We start from the raw sequence: 20,150 nt of genomic DNA on the forward strand, positions 1-20,150 counted from the left end.
TCCGTAGTGGACAACGCCACACATTTCTGCAACCTAGATTGCCAAGATACTGCTCCCCCTGCAAAAGTGATCATATAACCCGAGGTAGACTTCCTCGAGTCAATATCACCCGCCATGTCAGAATCTGAATAGCCGACAAGAATAGCCTTGTCACTTCCAAAACAAAGCTTCATATCTGCAGTGCCTCGTAGGTATCTCATAATCATTTAACTGCATTCCAGTGCTCTTTTCCCACATAGAGAGAAATCTACTTACCAAACCAACTGCATGTGCTATATCAGGCCTCGTACAAACCATTGCTACATCAAACTGCCCACTGCTGAAGCATAAGGTATATGCTGCATACTTTCCTTCTCTTGAGTAGTAGAAGGACTTTGTTGGGCACTCAATTTAAAATGCAAAGCAAGAGGAGTACTCAGTGGTTTTGCTTTCTCCATATTGAACCTTTGAAGCACCTTTTCAATATATTCTTCTTGAGACAACCATAACCTTCGAGCCTTTCGATCACGGATGATCTGCATGCCTAAAATGTGTTGCAGGCTTGAGTTCTTTCATAGAGAAAGTCTTACTCAACTGTTGCTTCAAGCTAACAATTCTAGCCACATTTTGCCCTACAATCAGCATGTCATCGACATAAAGAAGAAAATGCTAAAGTCATTGTCAGAAAACCTTTTCAAGAAAACACAATGATCGCAAGAAGTCTTCTTTTGTAGCCTTGCTCCCCATAAAGGAGTCAAACTTGCGATACCATTGTCTCGGAGCTTTTTTAGGCCATACAAGCTCTTCTTCAATTTGCACACATAATCTTTTTTCCCTTGACTTTGAAGCCCTCTGGTTGTTCCATTAGATGTCTTCTTCAAGGTCACCGTGAAGGAAGGCAGTCTTCACATCTAGCTGCTCAATCTCCAAATCAAGGCTAGCAGCAAGACCAAAACAACTCTAATAGATGACTCTTGACAACCGGTGCAAAAATTTCTTCAAAGTCTATTCTTTCCTCTGATTGCAACCCTTAACAACAAGTCTAGCTTTGTATCGTGGTTTCTTCGCATTCTCATCTTGTTTTTGCTTGTATACCCACCGATTCCTCAAAGCTTTCTTTCCCTTTGGTAGCTTCACAAGATCAAAAGTGTGATTATCATGCAATGATTTCATTTCATCTTCCATTGCATCAACCAACACTGCTTGTCATCACTATCCATAGCTTCCTCAAAAGACTCAGGTTCTCCCCCGTCAGTTAGGAGAACATAATCAGAAGAAGGGTACCTCATAGAAGGTTCCGGTCTCTGATAGACCGTCTTACAGGAACTAGTTGAACTTCAAGAGAGCCATGATGATCTATCTCAATAGCATCATCATCAACATCGTCATCAACAGGATCATCTACATGGGGAACATTTTCATCATTTCCATTACCTTGCACTTCCTCAGCTGGTGCAGGTGCAGAAGTTAAAGGGGGTAGATCCAAATCAACCAGATCATAACCATTATAAGATGTAGTCTCTTGGGCCTTCTGAATATCTTCAATAGTCTGATCTTCAATAAACACTACATCCCTACTACGAATAATTTCTTCTCTACAGGATCATAAAACCTGTAGCCAAACTGGTCTTGACCATAACCCACAAAAATGCATTGGCGAGTCTTAGAATCCAACTTTGATCTTTCATCATTCGGAACATGCACATATGCCTTACACCCAAAGACACGTAAGTGATTGTAAGAAACCTCCTTGCCGAACCAGACCTTATCTGGAACATCACCATTCAAAGAAAACACAAGGAGACATATTAATCACATGAAAGCAGTGAATAAAGCTTCACCCCAAAAGTGTCTTGGTAACTTTGCCTCGGAAAGCATGCACCTCATTCTCTCTAACAAAGTTCTGTTCATTCTCTCGGCCACGCCATTCAACTGTGGATTTTCTTCGGAGTTCTCTGATGTCTAATACCCAATGATTGCAGTAGTCATCCAAAGGTCCAATGTACTCACCACCATTATCAGAACGGAGACACTTTAGCTTCTTACCTTTGCCTTTCAACCAAAGCTTGAAATTGCTTGAACACATCAAGTACTTGATCTTTGTTTTAAAGCATACACCCACAGCTTTCTTGAACAATCATCAATAAAGGTTAAAAGTAAAGTGCACCACTAAAAGTTTTAACTTTCAAAGGACCACAAACATCAGAATGAACAAGGTCAAGCAAACCTGATTTCCTCGATGGAGGATGTCTCTTAAATGAGACTCTGTTTTGTTTTCCAGCGAAACAATGTGAACACTTGTCAATTTTGCACTCTTCAAATCAGGTAGTGCATTCTTCTTGATCAGACAACTTAGCCCTTTTTCACTCATATGCACCTTTTATGCCATAGCCTTGCTGGATCATCATCTGCTACATTATTTACACGATCTGTGGAAATTGTGGCATGCAACAAATACAGGCTTGTGTGCTTCTTTCCGCGAGCTAGCAGTAAAAACTACCTTTAGTGAGTTTTCACTAACCACTATAAAAGGTACTACAAAAGCCTTCATCATCGAGCTTGCCGGTGGAGATCAAGTTCAATCGAATGTCTGGGACATGTCAACATTCTTGAGCACTAACTTTTCAATGTCAGTCACCAAGCAAACATCTCCAACACCTACAACTTGAGCCAAACCATCATTACCCATCTTCAATACCCCATAGTCACCTGGTGTATAAGAGTAAAGAATTCCTTCCTTGATGTCACATGAAATGAGGCTCCACTATCAATCACCCAACTTGTCTCATAGTTAGCTAGGTTCACCAAACTCTCATCATGCACAATGATAAGATCTTCAAAGTTGCAGCTGCAGCTCGATCATCATTATCTTGGTCTTTCTGATCTTGCTTCTTATCTTGTTTGCCATTGCCACCCTTGTTATCTCTTTTCATCTTGTAGCAGTACTTCTGTATATGACCCGTTTTATCACAAGAATGGCACTTCAAATTCTTATATCTCCCACGAGACTTTCTCCTACCTTTATCTCTGCCACTAGGAGCCCTGCTCTTACCTCTACCTCTGTTCTCAGCAACATATGCTTCTTCGGGCAAAGATGATACACCATGAGATTCCTTTCGCATCTCCTCATTCAAGATACCAACCTTAGCAAAATCCAAGGTGACTTTATCATTTGGTGCCGAGTTACAAAGTGTCATTCTAAAAGTATCCCATGAATCAGGAAGAGTACCAAGCAATAAAAAACCATGAATCTCATCATCAAACTTTATATCCATGGCAGACAATTGTTGGATAATGCCATGAAAATCATTCAAGTGATCAGACAAAGCCTTGCTTTCTTTATACTTCAATCCCATCAATTGCTTAATCAAGTATAATTTATTATTTCCCGACTTGCTAGCATAAAGGGAATCAAGTTTTTGCCAAAGAGACCTTGCAAGAACTTCGTCATTAATGTGGTTAAGAACATTATCATCAACCCATTGACGAATAAACCCACAAACTTGTTCATGCTCAAATTTCCATTGCTCGTCAATTTTACCTTCAGGTTTCTCGGTACTAAACACAGGTAAATGCCAACTTTTGACATACACCAAATCTTTCATCTTTCATTTCCAAAGGTGATAGTTAGTACCATTCAAACTGACCATTCTACTACCGTTGGTATTATTAGAACCTATGGAGAAATCAACAAACAATATACCGTAGCTCTTATACTAAAATGTTGAGGTAAATACACCTCCTTGCGGAATTACTCAAGTGACAAGAACAAACACAACTAGCAAGTTCCTACTTCTAGTATGTTCGAAGTCACACCCAAATTACCATAAACTTGTTCTATCTCCCAAAATCAGAATTCTCCAATAATATAAGCCAAAAACCACAACAAGATAAGCAATTCAACAATATCAACAATCAAACAAAGACACACAAATTTTTACGTGGAAAACCCCTTCAATGAGAAGAGTAAAAACCACGGGACGATTAGGAGTCCACCCAATTGCTCTTATTATGATAAAAGGAAGGTTATACAAATTACCCAACAATAGACATCATAATTAGCAACTTACAAAAGGGAAGATTGAGAAATATCACCAGAAAAACAGAGCTCAATACAGCAGCAATATCTCACGAACCAGAGCACCAAAAGACAATCCCACCATCCATAATGTAGCCCAAGATGTCCCGGATAAGCTATCAAAATTTCAGCCAAATCGGACCACGAACAACCTTCGATCGGAGGTATTTTGTAAAATTGTGCCCAGAAAACCGAGAAAGGGGGCTACACTCTTTTCTTCTATTTTCTCTCTTTTCTTCTCTCACTATGTTTTTTCTCTTGCGTATTCAACACACCCTTGCTCAGTCCAAGTTGAATACTGTCACACTTTTATGAAGCAAGCCAAAGTCCATTATGGCTCCCTCACATCCATGTGAGTTGTGCCCCAAAAGTTTAACTTCTAAAGCTTGATAATTTTGGGTTAAATAATCCAAACATAATGAGTTTTTCCACACAGGAGGGACTCATGGCCCAACAGTGGTGGTGTGATGACTCAAGAGAATTAGAGAAGATGGATGTTTAGTGGGGGATAATAACAAAGAGGAGGAGAGAGGAGAGAAGAGAGTCATGTAATAAGATTTAAAAAAAAAATAAAAAAAAAACTCTAGATTAACTAGAATTAGATGCCTCTCAACTATTACCTTTTATTCAAGTTACTATCAGGTTATGATCTGGTATAAGAAGATTAGACGACAAGGTGGGATTATTTTGAGATTATTAAAAGGTTGGACTATTTTCAGAAAATTGCGCAAAGGTGGGATTATTCTTGTCTGTTAATCCTTTTTTTTTTCCTTATCTTATTTACAGCATGAGAAACGTATGTTAACTAGGATTTGTTTCTAAATTAAATTCCGATTTCTTATTTTATTTATTTAGAAAATAAAACAAAATCGAAGTAAAATAATTAGATACAAAAATAGGTTGTATAGTTAAATTATAATTGTAGGCTTACCCAAACTATATTTTTTGTAAATAATATTAAAAATACTTTCAACTTTATTCTTTATATTTTCTTATTTATAAAAAATAAATCCCAAAAATACGGAGTATTACAAATAGAACCACCTTCTTGCACTGTATTTGGACACTAAGACTTGTGAAGTTTGACCTCCTGATATTTCTCTTTTGAACTTGACTTTCATTAGGTCTGAACCTTAACTCAAGGACCTTTAAAAATTGTTCTACAAATTTAAGTTCCAAAACAAAAAAAATCTGGTAGGACTTAACGTAATTTTTATATAATAAATTTCTCGTCTTACAAGGTGAAATTTCTTCCTCTTTTGATCGAGGGCTTTTCTCTATTTTACAAAATGAGTTTCTTATCTTTTAGGTTCAAGAATTTTAGGGAGTTTGTCGTCATTGAAGAATTCTCACAACAAGATCGAAACTCTAGCTTTTTCTTATATATATATATAGGTAAGAAAAAAGAACATTAGGCTACCCTCCTCTCGAGAGGAACACCTAATGTATCGGATACAAGAATAGATGAAAGAAAAGAATTAGTGCATGCAGTAATATCATAAGAGGAGCTAACTGAGTCCACATTAACGATCCAGTCCGCAGCTCTGTTAGCTTCGCGAAAGAAATGACAAATTTGGAATGACGTGAAATGGTGGAGCATGAGCTTCGCGTCTCCAATGATAGTAGCGATTTTCCAAGGGGATGGACCATAGATCTTGGAGAGATTTAATTACTAGGAGGTTGTCGCCTTCGATAATAAGGTTTGTGATTCTCAGTCTTTGCAATTTGAATACCTTGATGAAGAGCTGAGGCTTCTGCAATGATGACGGAGGAGCTCCCAAGGTTGAAAGATGTTGCTTGAATGAGTGTACCTTTGTGGTCTTTGATGATGATGTCGCAGGGTGCGGACGAGTCCCGGACGGAACTGTCAAAGATTAGCTTGGAATAAGCCCAAGGAGGTGGCTCCCAAGCAACGAGGATGGTTGGATGAGTGGTGAGAGAATGGATGGACGTTCCCCCCTAAGGGATAGCCTATATAATGACATGTATCCACATTAATGCAGGTAATCCATTCCTCGTGAGAAAAGATAGCACGATAGATGACGCGATTACACCAATGTTCATTTTTAAAGATAATGTTATTCCTCTCTTTCCAGATACTCCAAAGGAGCATAATACATTTTGTTAAATATTTTTGTCCTTTATAGTCTTGCAGAAATTGGAGCATTGTTGGGAAGGGCGTTGGCACCGGGCACCAAGCTGTTACTTCTGCCAAAGACTATAAGTCACGTATATGAACACAGATAAAAAACAAGTGGTCAATAGTTTTAGGAGGGTTGTTACAACTAGGGCAGACAGAAGTTGGTATAATTTTGCATTTAAACAGTATGTCCCGAACAGTCAAATTGTTATGACAAATTTTCCAAGTAAAATTTTGCAGTTTTGGTGGTATGTCTAGTTTCCATATCCCCCTAAAAGGCCACGGCGGAAGAGAGGGTAAATTATGAGCAAGCCAAGAGGCTGACTTGACCGTGAATTCCCCATTGGAAGTTGAGCCTGAAAGGCATCTGACAAGTTATGTGTCGGCAGCGGAATGCCTTTAATTTTGTCAATTAGGAACTGGGGGAGAACTTGAGAAAGTTTTGACAAATCCCACGAAGGCCCTGTAGAAAGAAAATGAGCTAGATTTAGATCTGGATTTATTGTAGGAATGTCGCGTTTGAGGAGATAACAGAGGTTTCCTTGGCCTATCCAATTGTCAAGCAAAAAAGAATCTTTTGTCCATTTCTAATTTTTCATCTCATTCCTGTCCTCAAAAGTTCTCTTTGAGGTAACAGTTTCTTCCAAATAACAGACTCATTAGGTTTAGGCTTATATTCGAAGAAACACTAGTTCCACCCAAGTTTAGCGAGAAAAGCTTGGTTTAACGATTTTGTACATCTGAGGCCTACGCCACTTTTTGACTTCTTGGTACAGATTTTGTGCCACGCAATAAGCGGAGTGCTATTTTTATCTTTGACTTGACGCGAAAAAAACTGACGGTGCAAAGTATCTATAGCTTTGTAGATGTCTTAGGGAATGAGAGCTGAAGAGCATGCACTAGTAGAGTAATTGCTTATTGTTGCGGTTTTACCTATTGCTGCGGTTCTGGGTGAAAACCGCAACAATAGATGTCAGTGGGAGATTTTCAAAATTATTTGACCGGTTTGACCAGAGCTATTGTTGCGGTTTCTACACAAAACTGCAATAATAGATTGAAATATTAATATTTTAATCTATTGTTGCGGTTTTTATAAACAACCGCAACAACAATAAAAAGGCTCAATATTTTATCAGTTGAATCGCAGCCCTTAGATGTTACAAAACCCTAAATCTAACATAAATTACTGCTCCTACCTCGCTCTCACTTCTCCCTCTCACTCCTACTCTTTCCTCTCTCATTTTCGTAGATCTCCTAATGCTCCCTTTCTCATTCACCCTCCTTCACCTTCTCTTCCTTAGTGTCTCACTCCTTCACCATTCACCCTCCTTCACTCTCTCCCCTCTTTCTTTGCCGGAAATACACGGGAAGGCAACAACCTAGAAATACAACGACATCTCTCTCCTCTTTCTTCGCCAGAAATACACGACCGACAGTCCTCGCTCGCGAAGCCCAGCGCTATCACTCGATCGCTCGCAAAGCCCTCTTCGTTCCCTCTAACCCCTCTTCCTTCACCATTGAGCAATGAAGTGGTTCGAAGGAAAGAGAAAAAGAAGTGGTTCGAAGGAAACCCTAGCAAAACCGAACTCCGATCCTCTCCTCACAATGGTGGAGCTTCGGCGAACGAGTGAATGTTCCATCGGAGTTTGTTGTTATGTGGATGAGTTTCTGTCATTCTTCTTTCAATCTTAGAGGTAAAATGAGTAGATCTGGATTTGTTGAAGTATATCGACGGAGAGAGAAGAGTTCGGTTGTGGAGGCGCGGCACAATGGGGGGTTAAAACTCCGGCGACAACGAGAATCAAACTGGCGAATTTGCCAACCGCCAGATCTGAATTTTGTATTTCTTATTATTTTGTAACCTTTAATTTTATTTGCATTTTTCCATCTTGTTCTTGTTTTTCTTAGTTTTGATTCTTTTTGTTACAATCAGTTATTGTTTGCAATTATGGAAAATTATGATATAGAGTTATATTAGTTTGATGTAATTAACCTTGATGATCGAATTACATTTTAAAATATGTTTTACTTCGCCATATTACTGTGAGTTGTGATGTCATGACTCTTCCTCCATTTTTCTGTTTCTCACTCATAATGTTAGTTCTAGTCTAACATTTTTCCCAAAAAAAAATTAAAAAAAAATATGACCTATTAATGCAATTTTGGGTACAAACCGCAGCAATAGGTGTAACATATTGTTGTGGTTTTGGCTAGGAACCGTAGCAATAACTTGCCCTATTGTTGCCGTCAAAAACCGCAGCAATAGGTTTATTACCTATTATTGCACCCTTAATTGTTGCGCGGTCAAAATCGCCGCAATAGGCCACTTAATGACCGCGACAATAAGCAATTATTCTGCTAGTGATAAGTATGCTGGGAGGACTTCTAGGTTAGACTGAATCAGAGTGTGCCGCCCAACTTTTGAAAGGAATCCCAATTCCCATAGCTGGATACATTCAGCTGTTTTGGACAGTAGGTGAGCATGATCTTGTTTTGTCAGGAAGTAGGAGCTGAAGAAAACTCCCAGATATCGTCCTAGATAAGCTTTTGGGTCATTTGAAAGTGACTAGCCAATTGTGCTTTTTTAGAATTTGGCACTTTCTTGGATAACATGAGGGTCGATTTATGGAAATTGATAAGTTGGCTAGAAGTAACACCGAAGCCATCTAAGATGTTTTTCAATTTGGCACAAGCAGAGGTTGTGGCTTTGCAAAAGACAAGACTATCATCCGCAAACATTAAGCATGGAATGATGCACCCTCTCGGGCAAAGTTTGAACCCCAACCCTGAATTTGGCTTGGAGCTTTCTAGTGTGAGCTTTTACATATGTACATCCATGCAAATAATGGAGAGAGTGGGTCCCCTTGTCTAAGCCCTCTAGAGGGTTTAAACCATTCGATTGTTTGCCCATTGACTTTTAGGGAGTAGGAAACTGTAGTAACAGTTTGCTTAACCCAGTGTATCCATCTAGGTGGGAAGGCTAGATTGGATAGAGTTTTCCATAAGAAGTCCCATTCGGTATGGTCATAAGCTTTTTCCATATCCAGTTCAAGAGCACACCATCCAATTTTGCTTGATGACTTTTGGAAAGAAGTTAAAATTTCTTGGACAATTAGAATGTTGTCGTGAATGGACCTGTCCGGAGTGAAAGCATTTTGCAGGCGGGCTGATGTGCATTTTTTAGAATAGGACACAATCTTTGGACCATAAGTTTGGAGATTGCTTTGTAAATCGAATTGATTAGACTGATAGGTCTAAAATGGTTGGGCGTTTCAGGAGAGGATTGCTTAGGGATGGGAGCAATCATCGTATGATTTAAGAATGGCGGCAAACATCCATGGTGAAAAAAGCCATGTATAGCCAGGCATACCTCCGGCCCAACTATAGGCCAATAGGCTTGGAAGAATTTTGGCCCAAACCCATCGGATCCTAGCGCTTTGTGGGGATTCATGTCTAGAAAAACATTTTTAATCTCTTCATCTGAAAAAGGGGCAAGCAAGGTGTAACCATCTTGATCATTAAGGATAGGTAGGATGAAGAACAAGTCCAGAACCCTATGACCAGGGCTTGCCGAGGCAAATCTTGTTTTAAAAGAACTTAGGAGGAGTGAATTAATACCTTCTAAAATGTCAATCCATTTATCCAAGTCATTATTTAATCGGAAGATAGACGTATTAACAGTTCTTTTTTTCATATAAATGCCATCTTTTTTTCATGTAGATCGAAACTCGAGTTATGTTGTTGCCAAATATCAATGTTCGAGCTATACGTTATAACTTAAATTCATTGTAGATGTCTCTTCATTTAAGCGCACCACCTAAATACCTAAGCATGCTATGTGGTAGATGTCCTTTTAAGTTAAATTGTACAAGGTTGAGTATTTCAAGTTAACCACTAGATCTGTGTGGCTCTAGTTTACTCAGGCATCTAGGCTCATTCTGGCAGAATTTACGCGAGCCATTGAGCCATCTTAACCATTTGGATGCCTAATAACAACCATTGCTAAGCAGATACATATATATGAGTTATTATTTAAAAGGGAAAATACGAAGAATATACAATGAAGGCAGAGTAGCCATTCAAACAATACATAAGCATCCAATGAGTATCGCAATTCAAAACTGAAAGTTCTTCAACGAAAAAGAAGCACTTTTAAGTAAAAAAAAAAACTTGATAATACACTATTTCATTTCCGTTGCTCAAATTATAGCTTCCATTATTTGTGCACAGTATACTTATAATCTGGCCACCGCGCGAGAAGAGCGAGGAGCATCCCAGTCGGCAACAATATGATCACGCTTGATTTCACTGATCGAACGACAACCGCTCAGTGCCATGGTTAACTCGAACTCCTCACGCATCATCTGCAGAACCTTTCTAACACCAGCCTCTCCTTCTGCAGCAAGGGAAAACACCACTGGCCTTCCAATCTAGGTACACCAAACATCCCTGAATCAATACTTTTTGTACTAATGTAGAACTGAACCGTAGAAAAAAGAGAAGAAAGAAGCTGTCAGCAGCTTCTAACTAGGCCATCTAATTATACTTACAAATACACCAGCTGCACCGAGGGCCAATGCTTTAAAAACGTCGGTTCCACGACGGACACCACCATCCAAGAACACAGGAAGACGACCTTGCACTGCTGTGACAACCTAAAGAGTACAAGTAGTTTTATAAAACATCAAAGTTTCAAATGATTAGTTCAACTACAGCATAGCATGATTTCAGATCGAGAACCAATACATCTAAAATTCAAGTGTACAAAAGTACCTCTTCAAGAGCCATTATAGTAGCAGGAACATAATCAAGCTGGCGAGCTCCATGGTTGGATACAATAATTCCAGCTGCCCCATGTTGGACGGCGAGTCTTGCTAAAAGATAAGGAACATAAGAACACTTATAAACATGCTACGAACCATAGAGTATGGATATGGAGAAGAAACAATGTGGGGGAAGAAAAGGATGAAAAAGAGGTCCAAACCTACCATCCTCAGCAGTAATCACACCCTTCACAAGGATGGGGAGGCTGGTGATTGTCTGAAGCCACTTCACGTCCTATTTATTTTCAACACAATGATCAGATCAGTCATCAGATAACTAATTTTAAGTTATCTTGAGTTTAATCCATCTCCTAGGAATATTTTCAGCTTCTCAGCTACCACTCCAGCAGCAGGGAAATACAACCACTTAAAGTTGTTAAAAAAAACTTAAACCTCATCCCACATTACCTTCCAGCTCAGGGATCGATCAATCTGACCAGCAACATATGAAGCAAGGCCAGAGTCATTTGCCTGCACAATGATGGAAGATTAGAGAGAATTCTTAGAATAACATCAAGGTGCTTCAATTCCAATTATGTTGTTATGTTTACACTTACTTGGTCCATCTTGCCAAGGTTAAGACCCTCAAAATTCTTCAATGTTAGAAAAGGTGGTAGAACAAACCTGAAAGAACATAAAACAATAACATCACAAAAGACCCTGAGACAGGAGTGCTTTGGAACTGAAAATATGATTCCTAATCTCGGACCTGTTCTTGATATCAGCTTCTCTACGTCCCAATCGGGGAGTGTCAACAGTAAGGGCAATAGCCTTAAAGCCGGCCTTTTCAGCTCTTCTCACAAGTTGAGCAACTACATTCCTGTCCTTATATACCTAGATGTAGCATGAGCAAAGAAATTAATTTTAAAAGCATGTTCAATTTAGTTAACAGCAGATATAAAGTAAGTGCTGGATGTTGTAAGCTTACGTAAAGCTGGAAAAACCGGATGCCTGGGCCAGTTGAAGCAACCTCTTCCACACTTGATGTAGCCCAGGAAGACAGTGTCTGAAAAAACAAGCAGGGGAAAATAAACCATTGGTAAACAGGTCCTTACAGGTGGCCTCCAAAATAAGTTATATGATGACTTAGATGTCGGAATGTCAGTGCGTATGCCTAAAGAAAATATAGTTACGTTATTTTCCCATTTTACTGTAGAAAGTAACATAATATGTAGGCTTTGGAAATTTTCAAAAGGGTGGGAAATGACCTATGTTATTTTCAGGGTTCTCATTTTCCCTCAAGCAGCTATGTCAGGATCCTCGATACTCCAACATGATTTCGACAATTCGTTATAGCAGTGCCAGGCACTTGGAGACATGCCAGTGTGGCACGATTACGCGAGTCCGAAAAAAATAGGAAATTGTTTTCAAACTGATTGCAGTTTATTTAGCAGTTAATATATTATCAGAACTCTTGTTGTTTTCTTCAATACTGAATTAAGACGATTAATAATGATATATTTAGCTTCCTTAGTGCTGCTACAGTTATCTCGGATCAATCATAGCAACAAGATAATATATGAGTGAGGGCAACACTTTTCAACCAGTGGGCAATTCTTTAGATACGAAGGAATCCAAAGATAAATTTATGTCATTTTGGTTATCATCAGAGTTCAATTAAGGTCTATATTATCAGTTAGAGTAACACAGAAATTAATCCACGTTTAAGTGAAGTAATAGGATTAAGTCAAACCATGATGGTTCCAGCTGCTGATGCTGCTCTGGCCGTTGCATACTCTCCTGTACGAGCAATAGAAATGATAACATTAGTAAGGTTATTCAATTCATAAGAAATTACACTTTACATTTAGCACAAGCAGATCTAGAAACTCTAATCCACGTTCATCAAAAATGCAATGAGTGAGTCACTTCACCCGCAACACTTTACTCAATGAAATAATATGATGAAAACAACATTGGTGCTGAATATCCTCTGCAAGAACCCAGATTCGAGGAGGATAAATTAAATATCTTTGATATACCATGCTGCTTAAGCAATGAAATGGATGAATGAAACTATCTCAAAAGCTCTGGCATTTAGCTGGAAGAGAACTAGCCAACCAACATCTTGAAGATGGAAGCCTACGTGACCATAAATTTAATATAATAAAAGATCCACCTAAAAGAAATTGTGGGAGGAATAACAAGCATGTCAACGCTTCTACATCAGCAGGCACCACGAAGATCCTAATGATCAGCTCAGCAGCTACAGGATGTACTGTGTGACTTTAACAATGGATAAGAAATAAGCCCTCAGCTTCCCAAGGAGCAAGCAAGACATATTACAGTTAGATTGCTAAAACCAACCAACTTGGAAGAATGATCCTAAACATCTGTTTGGATCACGGAATCTGGAGGGAAGAGGAGTGAAGAAAGTGTGAGGTATCCCTATTCTCTTGTCTGGATATAGAAATTGAAGGGTACAAAGGAGATTGGACCAATCCATTTTCCTTATCTTTTAGTAGACTACATCTTTACAATGTTTGAAAGTAGAAGGAAAAGGCAAGGCATTCCCTCCTCTCCAGCCTGCCCTCCCCTTAAAAGAAACTGACGTCTAGCCTTTTTGGTACAAGGAAACACATTAAGCGAAAATAGTAATAACTTTTTGTGTAAACATGAGATGCCTCAGTAAAACGTCAATGGTAATGCATATCCCCTAGAGGTATTTTCTCTTCATTAAATTTCATTATTATCTATGACCATCTAGAGGTTTCTGTATGAGTGCTAAACATAGTACAAGGAAACACATTAAGCGAACTACTAAGACCCAGATTAATAGGCAAACAATTAGGCAAGAACAAACAGCAAAATTAGCACTAAAGATAGATTGTATTAAGAAAAGCTCTCAGATACAACCCTTGCATTCGAGAGGCAAGGTCTCTCCCATTACACAACAAACTTTCTCTCACTTAATTTCTGGATACCCCTTGCTGTGAGCTCAGCTCCTATTTATATACACAGTAGTACAAAATATCTAAGGCACCTGCCACCTCATAACTTTTCCTAACAGAATCTGTTATAGCTAGAGTCAGGAAATAATTCCTCTAATCCTCTCCAGTAGCGCCAGCTGTCCTGTGAGTGGTAATGACTCCTGTGCCCTTAGTAAGTTTCCCTCTCCTTCTAGAATAGGTGTGTATAATTGGGGGAATGGATCTGGTAGGGGACTTAGCACGAACATAGTAATAACTTTTTGTGTAAACATGAGATGCCTCAGTAAAACATCAATGGTAATGCATATCCCCTAGAGGTATTTTCTCTTCATTAAATTTCATTATTACCTATGACCATCTACAGGTTTCCGTATGAGTGCTAAGAATATAAATGAAGACAAACACCTACAATGTGCTTTGGTAGTGATGATGGAGGGAAGAGGACAAGGATGAAGAAGAGAGAAGCAAGTGTGCATTTTTCATCAAAGTCTATTTACTTTTAATATGTGCATAAAAATTGAATTCAAACAAAGAAATTGAATTGATCACTCTTCCTCTCCCCTCCTTCCCTTTCCTTCCCTTCCCTTCCCTTCAAGTCCTCTGATCTAAACATAAACATTTACTAGTAGTGGAGATGCACGACAGGTATAACATCACATGTGAAATCACCTACTCTGTTAACTATTTCTTTACTTTATGACCTCATACCAGAAGCCATCAAGAAAAGAAGAAGATGTGGGCACCTAAGTCCAGACTTCTGGAAGAAGTTTATATCGCTCATTCACTACAAAAATGAAATTTAGAGGGAATTGCATGAACATATTACGACTGACAAAAGATGAGGAACAATTTTTATCTAACATTATGAGTTAGCTATAATTGATACAGCATACATAATTTAATAAAATACTTACTCCATTTCTTTTTACTTGCAACGGTTTGACCTTTACACTATTCACACTCTACTTAGGGTGCGTTTTCTTCACTTGAATAACCCGGAACTAAAATGAACTTATCTGAACTGAACTTATTGGACCTGATTGGACTTATTGGACCCAATTCAACTTATTGGACCTGATTGAACCTGATTGGTGATTTATAATTAAGGAAAAACATATTCATATGGAATCTTGTTAGATTCGTCTGAATGTATATTTTCCGAATATCTACTTTTATAATTTTTGCTTATCAGTAATTAAAGATATTGATGGTTGAAATTATGCATTGTCAAACGTGAAAGTTAAACTATTGCAAGTAAAAAGAAACAGAGGAAGTATGTGAGTTGAAAAAAAAAAATTGATTGTAAGCCAGTAGGTCACGTTGCAAAACACTTCAACGCACAACAGACCTTGAAAGATTACGCCACCTTTAGGCTAACATCAGTACAGCTTAACAACAAACCATGGGAAATCTAACATCATCAAAGCTTTAGGTTCCACTAATTCAGATGTTTCCGTATACCTTCAGGGTGCGCCATCTTTTGAAAGGCAGTTGGGGCAATCATGATAGGCATTGAGATCTTAAAACCCAAGACAGTTGTAGTCATGTCAATGTTGGTTACATCAATAAGAATTCGTGGGCGAAACCTGTATTAATGTGCAGATTATTACTACAAAGAAACGGACACATACACATGAGACCAATAAAAGCTGCAAAACAGAAAGGCTCACAGGATCCTGGAGAAAGCATTTCTGTTCTCAGCCAAAGTCCACTGGTCCTCTGCACCAGATGCATAGTAGTCATACGCCATCTTGGGCAGTTTCTGCTTCGCGATGGCTTCATACTCGTTGACATTGGTGACCTCCATCTCAATTAAAAGGATAGTGGTGCCCTACAAAATCCTACACAAATTACAATCTATCAAATTCAATTTCAAGTGATTGACAAGAAGAGTTGAAGGTCTAATTTCCATCAATCATAAGTACACCATAAAATAGACATGTATCATTAATTGATTACCAGAATGAAATGAGTTACCAAAAATCGCCATATAACACAATAAAATAAAGCCAATAATCATATATGTACAGAAATATTCTAGCACTACTATGCAAATAGTATAGTTACGGTGCCCTTTTCTTCTAACTTATCTGAACTTACTAGAACTTATTGGAACTCATCTGATCTTATCTACCTAGAACATAATTTTTCAAGTTGAAGAGAAGGCACCCTTAGTTCATTGCTTCATAACACACAAATAATTTTAGTGTCTCAAATTTCAACAATCTTCGGAACAAAACAAAAAGCATTTCAACATGCAATAATTGATACGATGAACTTGAAAGATCATAATGCAAATTAAAGAGCAGTCAAGAGAAGCCAAGTACAAAGATTAACACAGCCTAAGTTAAATCTCATCAACCCAAAAAGTGATTTCACTACTCTCCATGCAAAAACTATAAACTTGCATAAGTAAACACAAACCTTAACACAAATCATCAATCTCAATCAAAAGCACAGCCTTCACTAAAAATCCCATCAATCCATTTTTCAAAAAATAAAAATGAGTTAATCCCATCAACCCAAAAAATTGATATCAAAACTATACAAACCTTTATAATAAACGTAAAAGAAAATTTTTACATGAAAAAAAGGCCGTCAAATAAGATTTCACAACTAATCATTTGAATGTGATAGCAAAATCATGTATCAAAATCATCTAAAACAACAACAACAAAGCCTTACTCCCAAAATAATTTGGGGTCGGCAAACATGAACAGATGTTCCTTATTATCTGGACTGTAACAACTAAACTAAAACTATGATCAAATGTTGAAAGAGAGCAAAAAATAATAATGGGTAATTAAATAAACAAACCTTGAACTTTTTAGAATTCTTGAAGTTCTCTGGGTAGTAACTAGTCAGTGCACCCCAAAAGAAATGATTGGGGATATAACTGAAGGAGAGAAAAGATTGTGGTGATAAAATAGGTGTAGTAGAAAACTGATGATAATTCAATAATAAAGACAAAAAAGCATGGATGAGGATGAGATTATGGAAATTGAAGGGTGGGAATTTGAAGCAGAATCTTTTAAATTTGAAACTGGGTATTTCTCTTCCACATAAACTAATGTGTGTTTCAGAGTTTTTTTCCCACTTGAATTATCAAAACAACATAAAATACTTAAATAAAAAAGAGAGGATAATTTTAGTTAAAATATTGGAATTATTTAGGATGATAAATAGAAGTTGGGAAAGTTACAAAAGATTTGGTTCACAGGTGTGTTGTTTCTCTTCTTCCCTCAACCTCTAGACAAGATATACAACTGAACTAGACGTCACATGACAAGACAATATATACTTAATGGAGCAAATTCTTTTTTAAAAAAAATAAAAAATTCACCAATTTCTTTTCTAAGTTGTAATTTTCCCCTATTTTGAGAAATATTTTGAAGTGCAACTCTATTTTCCCCTAAAAAAAACGGAAACTCAGTTTTAGATATTCTGTGAAAACTAAAATTTTCTTTTGGGCAGCTAGTCAGCTACTAGTCAAGATTTAATAATAAACCGGGGCAGTTTGCCAAGTTACTAACACACTCTGCAAAAATTATTAAAAGAAACGGTCTAATTTTAATATAAAAGTAGATCTAGTCACTGAATAAATTAAACTAGTCATCGAAAGAACTTAAATTAGGCACTATTGGGCTTATTCTCTTTTTGATATTGGATTTGCCATTGCCTAATTTTAATTTAAAAGTAGGCGATCTCTTACAAGACAAACTCCACACTATGGCCTTGGGCACTAATAGAAAATATTCCATGTGTGAATATTCTGAAATTAGGTGAAATAAAATGTAATGTAGTGCGTATATGAAGTATTTAACTATGCTTGTGGTGCTAATAAAAAAACCGAAATCAAAAAACCGTATCGAAAAATCGATCTAAATGGGTAGTAAACATACCGATAAAAAAATCTTTAACGATAAATTTACCGAACCGATAAAAGTAACGGTTAAACGTAGAGGTGATCATGGGCCGGGTCGCGGCCAAAAAAATTTGCCCATTAAACGGGTTGGGCCTAAATTCGGGCCGAATTTTTGTGCCGAAAGCCCGCTATTTCGGGGCAAAAACGGACTAGACTAAAAAGTCGTTTTTAGCTTGCCCAAAGCCAAAATAATTCGGATCGGGATATTATGCCCAAAAAACAGGTTGGACCAGGCCAAAATGATCAGCTCTAGTTAAACGTTATGATTACTGTTATGATTTTTCGAGTATATGGTTAACCGAAATATTGAAATATTTTTTCTCTTATTTAACATTTTCCAAGAATTACATTAATTTAAATATTTGTTACTATGTTATAACAATTAGAAGAAGTTATTCGAAAACTCAACTACTAATATAAACACTATATTAAGAATATGGAGTGAATTTTTAGTGTTAGTTATGTTTTTTAATGGATTTATTTTTCACTTTATAATACATTTTTATATTAAAACATTACATTAATTCTAATATTTGTTATTAAGTCACAACAATTAGAGAAAGTATGTGATTATTTGAAAAATCTAATATTAATATAAACACCATAATTAGGAAATGGACTAAATTTTTAGTGTTATGTTTTACAATGGATCTGTTTTCACTTTATAATACATTTTATAGTAGAGTATATATAATATTAAAGTATATGCACAAAAAAAAAAGAAAATATATATGTACATTAAGTAAAATATAATAATATAACCTAAATAGTGATAAATGATTACCCGAAAAACCGTAGCGAAAAAACGGTTAACTGCTTAGGTTGTGATCGATCTAAACGGTTACGGTTCGCAAAAAGAGCGAACCAAAACTTTCGGTTACCGAACCGGAATTTTATTTCGAGACAGTTAACCACTCATGAACACCCTACTTATGACTTTGCAATTTATTTTGTAGTGGGTAAGGAATTATTTTTTTGAATCGAACTGAAAAAAAATTAGAAAAGAAATTTATCTAAACTAAACTGAATTCGTTTGAATTAAATTTGTCTGAAATGAGATGAATTAAATTAAACTAAATTTTCATTAATTCAATCCAAAAAAAAGGGCCTAAATGCAAGTATCTTAGCAACATTTACGACATTATTAGCATATTTTGTGGCATATTGGAAAATGATTGAAAACTATATTAGTCAAGTGAAGGCACTATATGGCAAAGTTTTGTTAAAAGTAATATTTGTAAATATAATAATATAGATAAACTGGTTTAATTTTTAATCTTCTCTCAAAAAAAAAAATTATATAATTACAAATTCTTATATAAGACTCATGATACCATTAGTTGATATTGTATTGCTTATTGTTGACAATGCATAAATGAAATAACAAAATATATGTAAAATTAGGATTATTGACAAGCAATATTGTAATGTGTTACTATAGTGGATTAATTGATAATGTCTTAATAAGATTATTGATGATGTTGCATCGTCATTTGAGCTTATGATGCTTCACAATGGAGATAATGTGTTATATGATTCAATCTAAATGTTTTTTTTGTAATAAACTATTTATCAAACACAATAATTGACATAGTATTATGAGTTTGGCATGATTTACTACTAGGTTTTGTTCATAGGTGGATATGAGATTAATTAGAGAACATTAATGTTTCGGTGTCCAAATAGCTATTTATTCGAGCTCATTGTAAACACCGACATGAGAGCACAACATTGTTGAGCATCCCCCTCCCCATTCCGCTTTCTCCTCTCTAATAGGGCTTTCTTCCAAATACAGAAAGTTTTATCCATTATTGTAGATGTCAAAAAAGGTAGGCACCTTACGCAATAAAAACCGATAATATGGCATGTGGTTAGTATAAAGCAATTTTTATATTATAATTTTTCTAGATATGAAATATAAAAAAAACAATGATGGGGTAGAGAAAAAATAGGAGAGATAAAATGCTTTGGCAAGCCTAGCAATATGGGAGTAAAATTAATTTAAAAGGATATTAACGAATAAAGTTAGTGGAAAATAAGGTGTAGAAAGGAGAAAATGAGGTAGAAAAAAGAGTGGAGAGCAGCCATATAAGCAAGCTTAGCCATGTGGATGATCTAAAAATAACTAGGCCAAAGTGAAGCAACTGAATTCAACTGCCAGTAAAGCCCATAAATACCCCTGAGGGACTTGACAATCACACAACTTATGAATAGCCAACCAGCAAAAGAGAGGAGGTATATCAATTATCATATACATGTACATCTCTCTAAATTC

The 20,150-nt window shown here is 36.8% G+C and overlaps 1 protein-coding gene across 3 annotated transcripts; it reads right to left on the bottom strand.

Moving 5' to 3' along the window:
• Positions 1-10,200: 10,200 nt before the first annotated feature.
• LOC104907357 (glycolate oxidase) lies at positions 10,201-17,006 on the bottom strand. 3 transcript variants are annotated; one of them, XM_010696273.4, is made up of 12 exons: positions 16,768-17,006; positions 15,621-15,781; positions 15,412-15,536; positions 12,714-12,760; positions 11,949-12,026; positions 11,730-11,854; positions 11,578-11,644; positions 11,429-11,491; positions 11,186-11,255; positions 10,971-11,071; positions 10,748-10,852; positions 10,201-10,627 (listed from the first exon to the last, which is right to left on the bottom strand). In XM_010696273.4, exons 2-12 carry the CDS (start codon positions 15,755-15,757, stop codon positions 10,433-10,435), a joined length of 1,113 nt encoding a protein of 370 aa, XP_010694575.1. In that variant the 5' UTR covers positions 15,758-15,781; positions 16,768-17,006; the 3' UTR covers positions 10,201-10,432. The 3 variants fall into 3 exon arrangements, with proteins under 3 accessions (XP_010694575.1, XP_010694574.1, XP_010694576.1); XM_010696272.4 differs by having other exon boundaries at positions 15,621-15,791; positions 16,768-17,002; XM_010696274.2 differs by lacking the exon at positions 16,768-17,006 and having other exon boundaries at positions 15,617-15,732.
• Positions 17,007-20,150: the final 3,144 nt, after the last annotated feature.

This window comes from Beta vulgaris, chromosome 4 (assembly GCF_026745355.1).
Source record: "Beta vulgaris subsp. vulgaris cultivar EL10 chromosome 4, EL10.2, whole genome shotgun sequence".
Lineage (NCBI taxonomy): Eukaryota > Viridiplantae > Streptophyta > Magnoliopsida > Caryophyllales > Amaranthaceae > Beta > Beta vulgaris.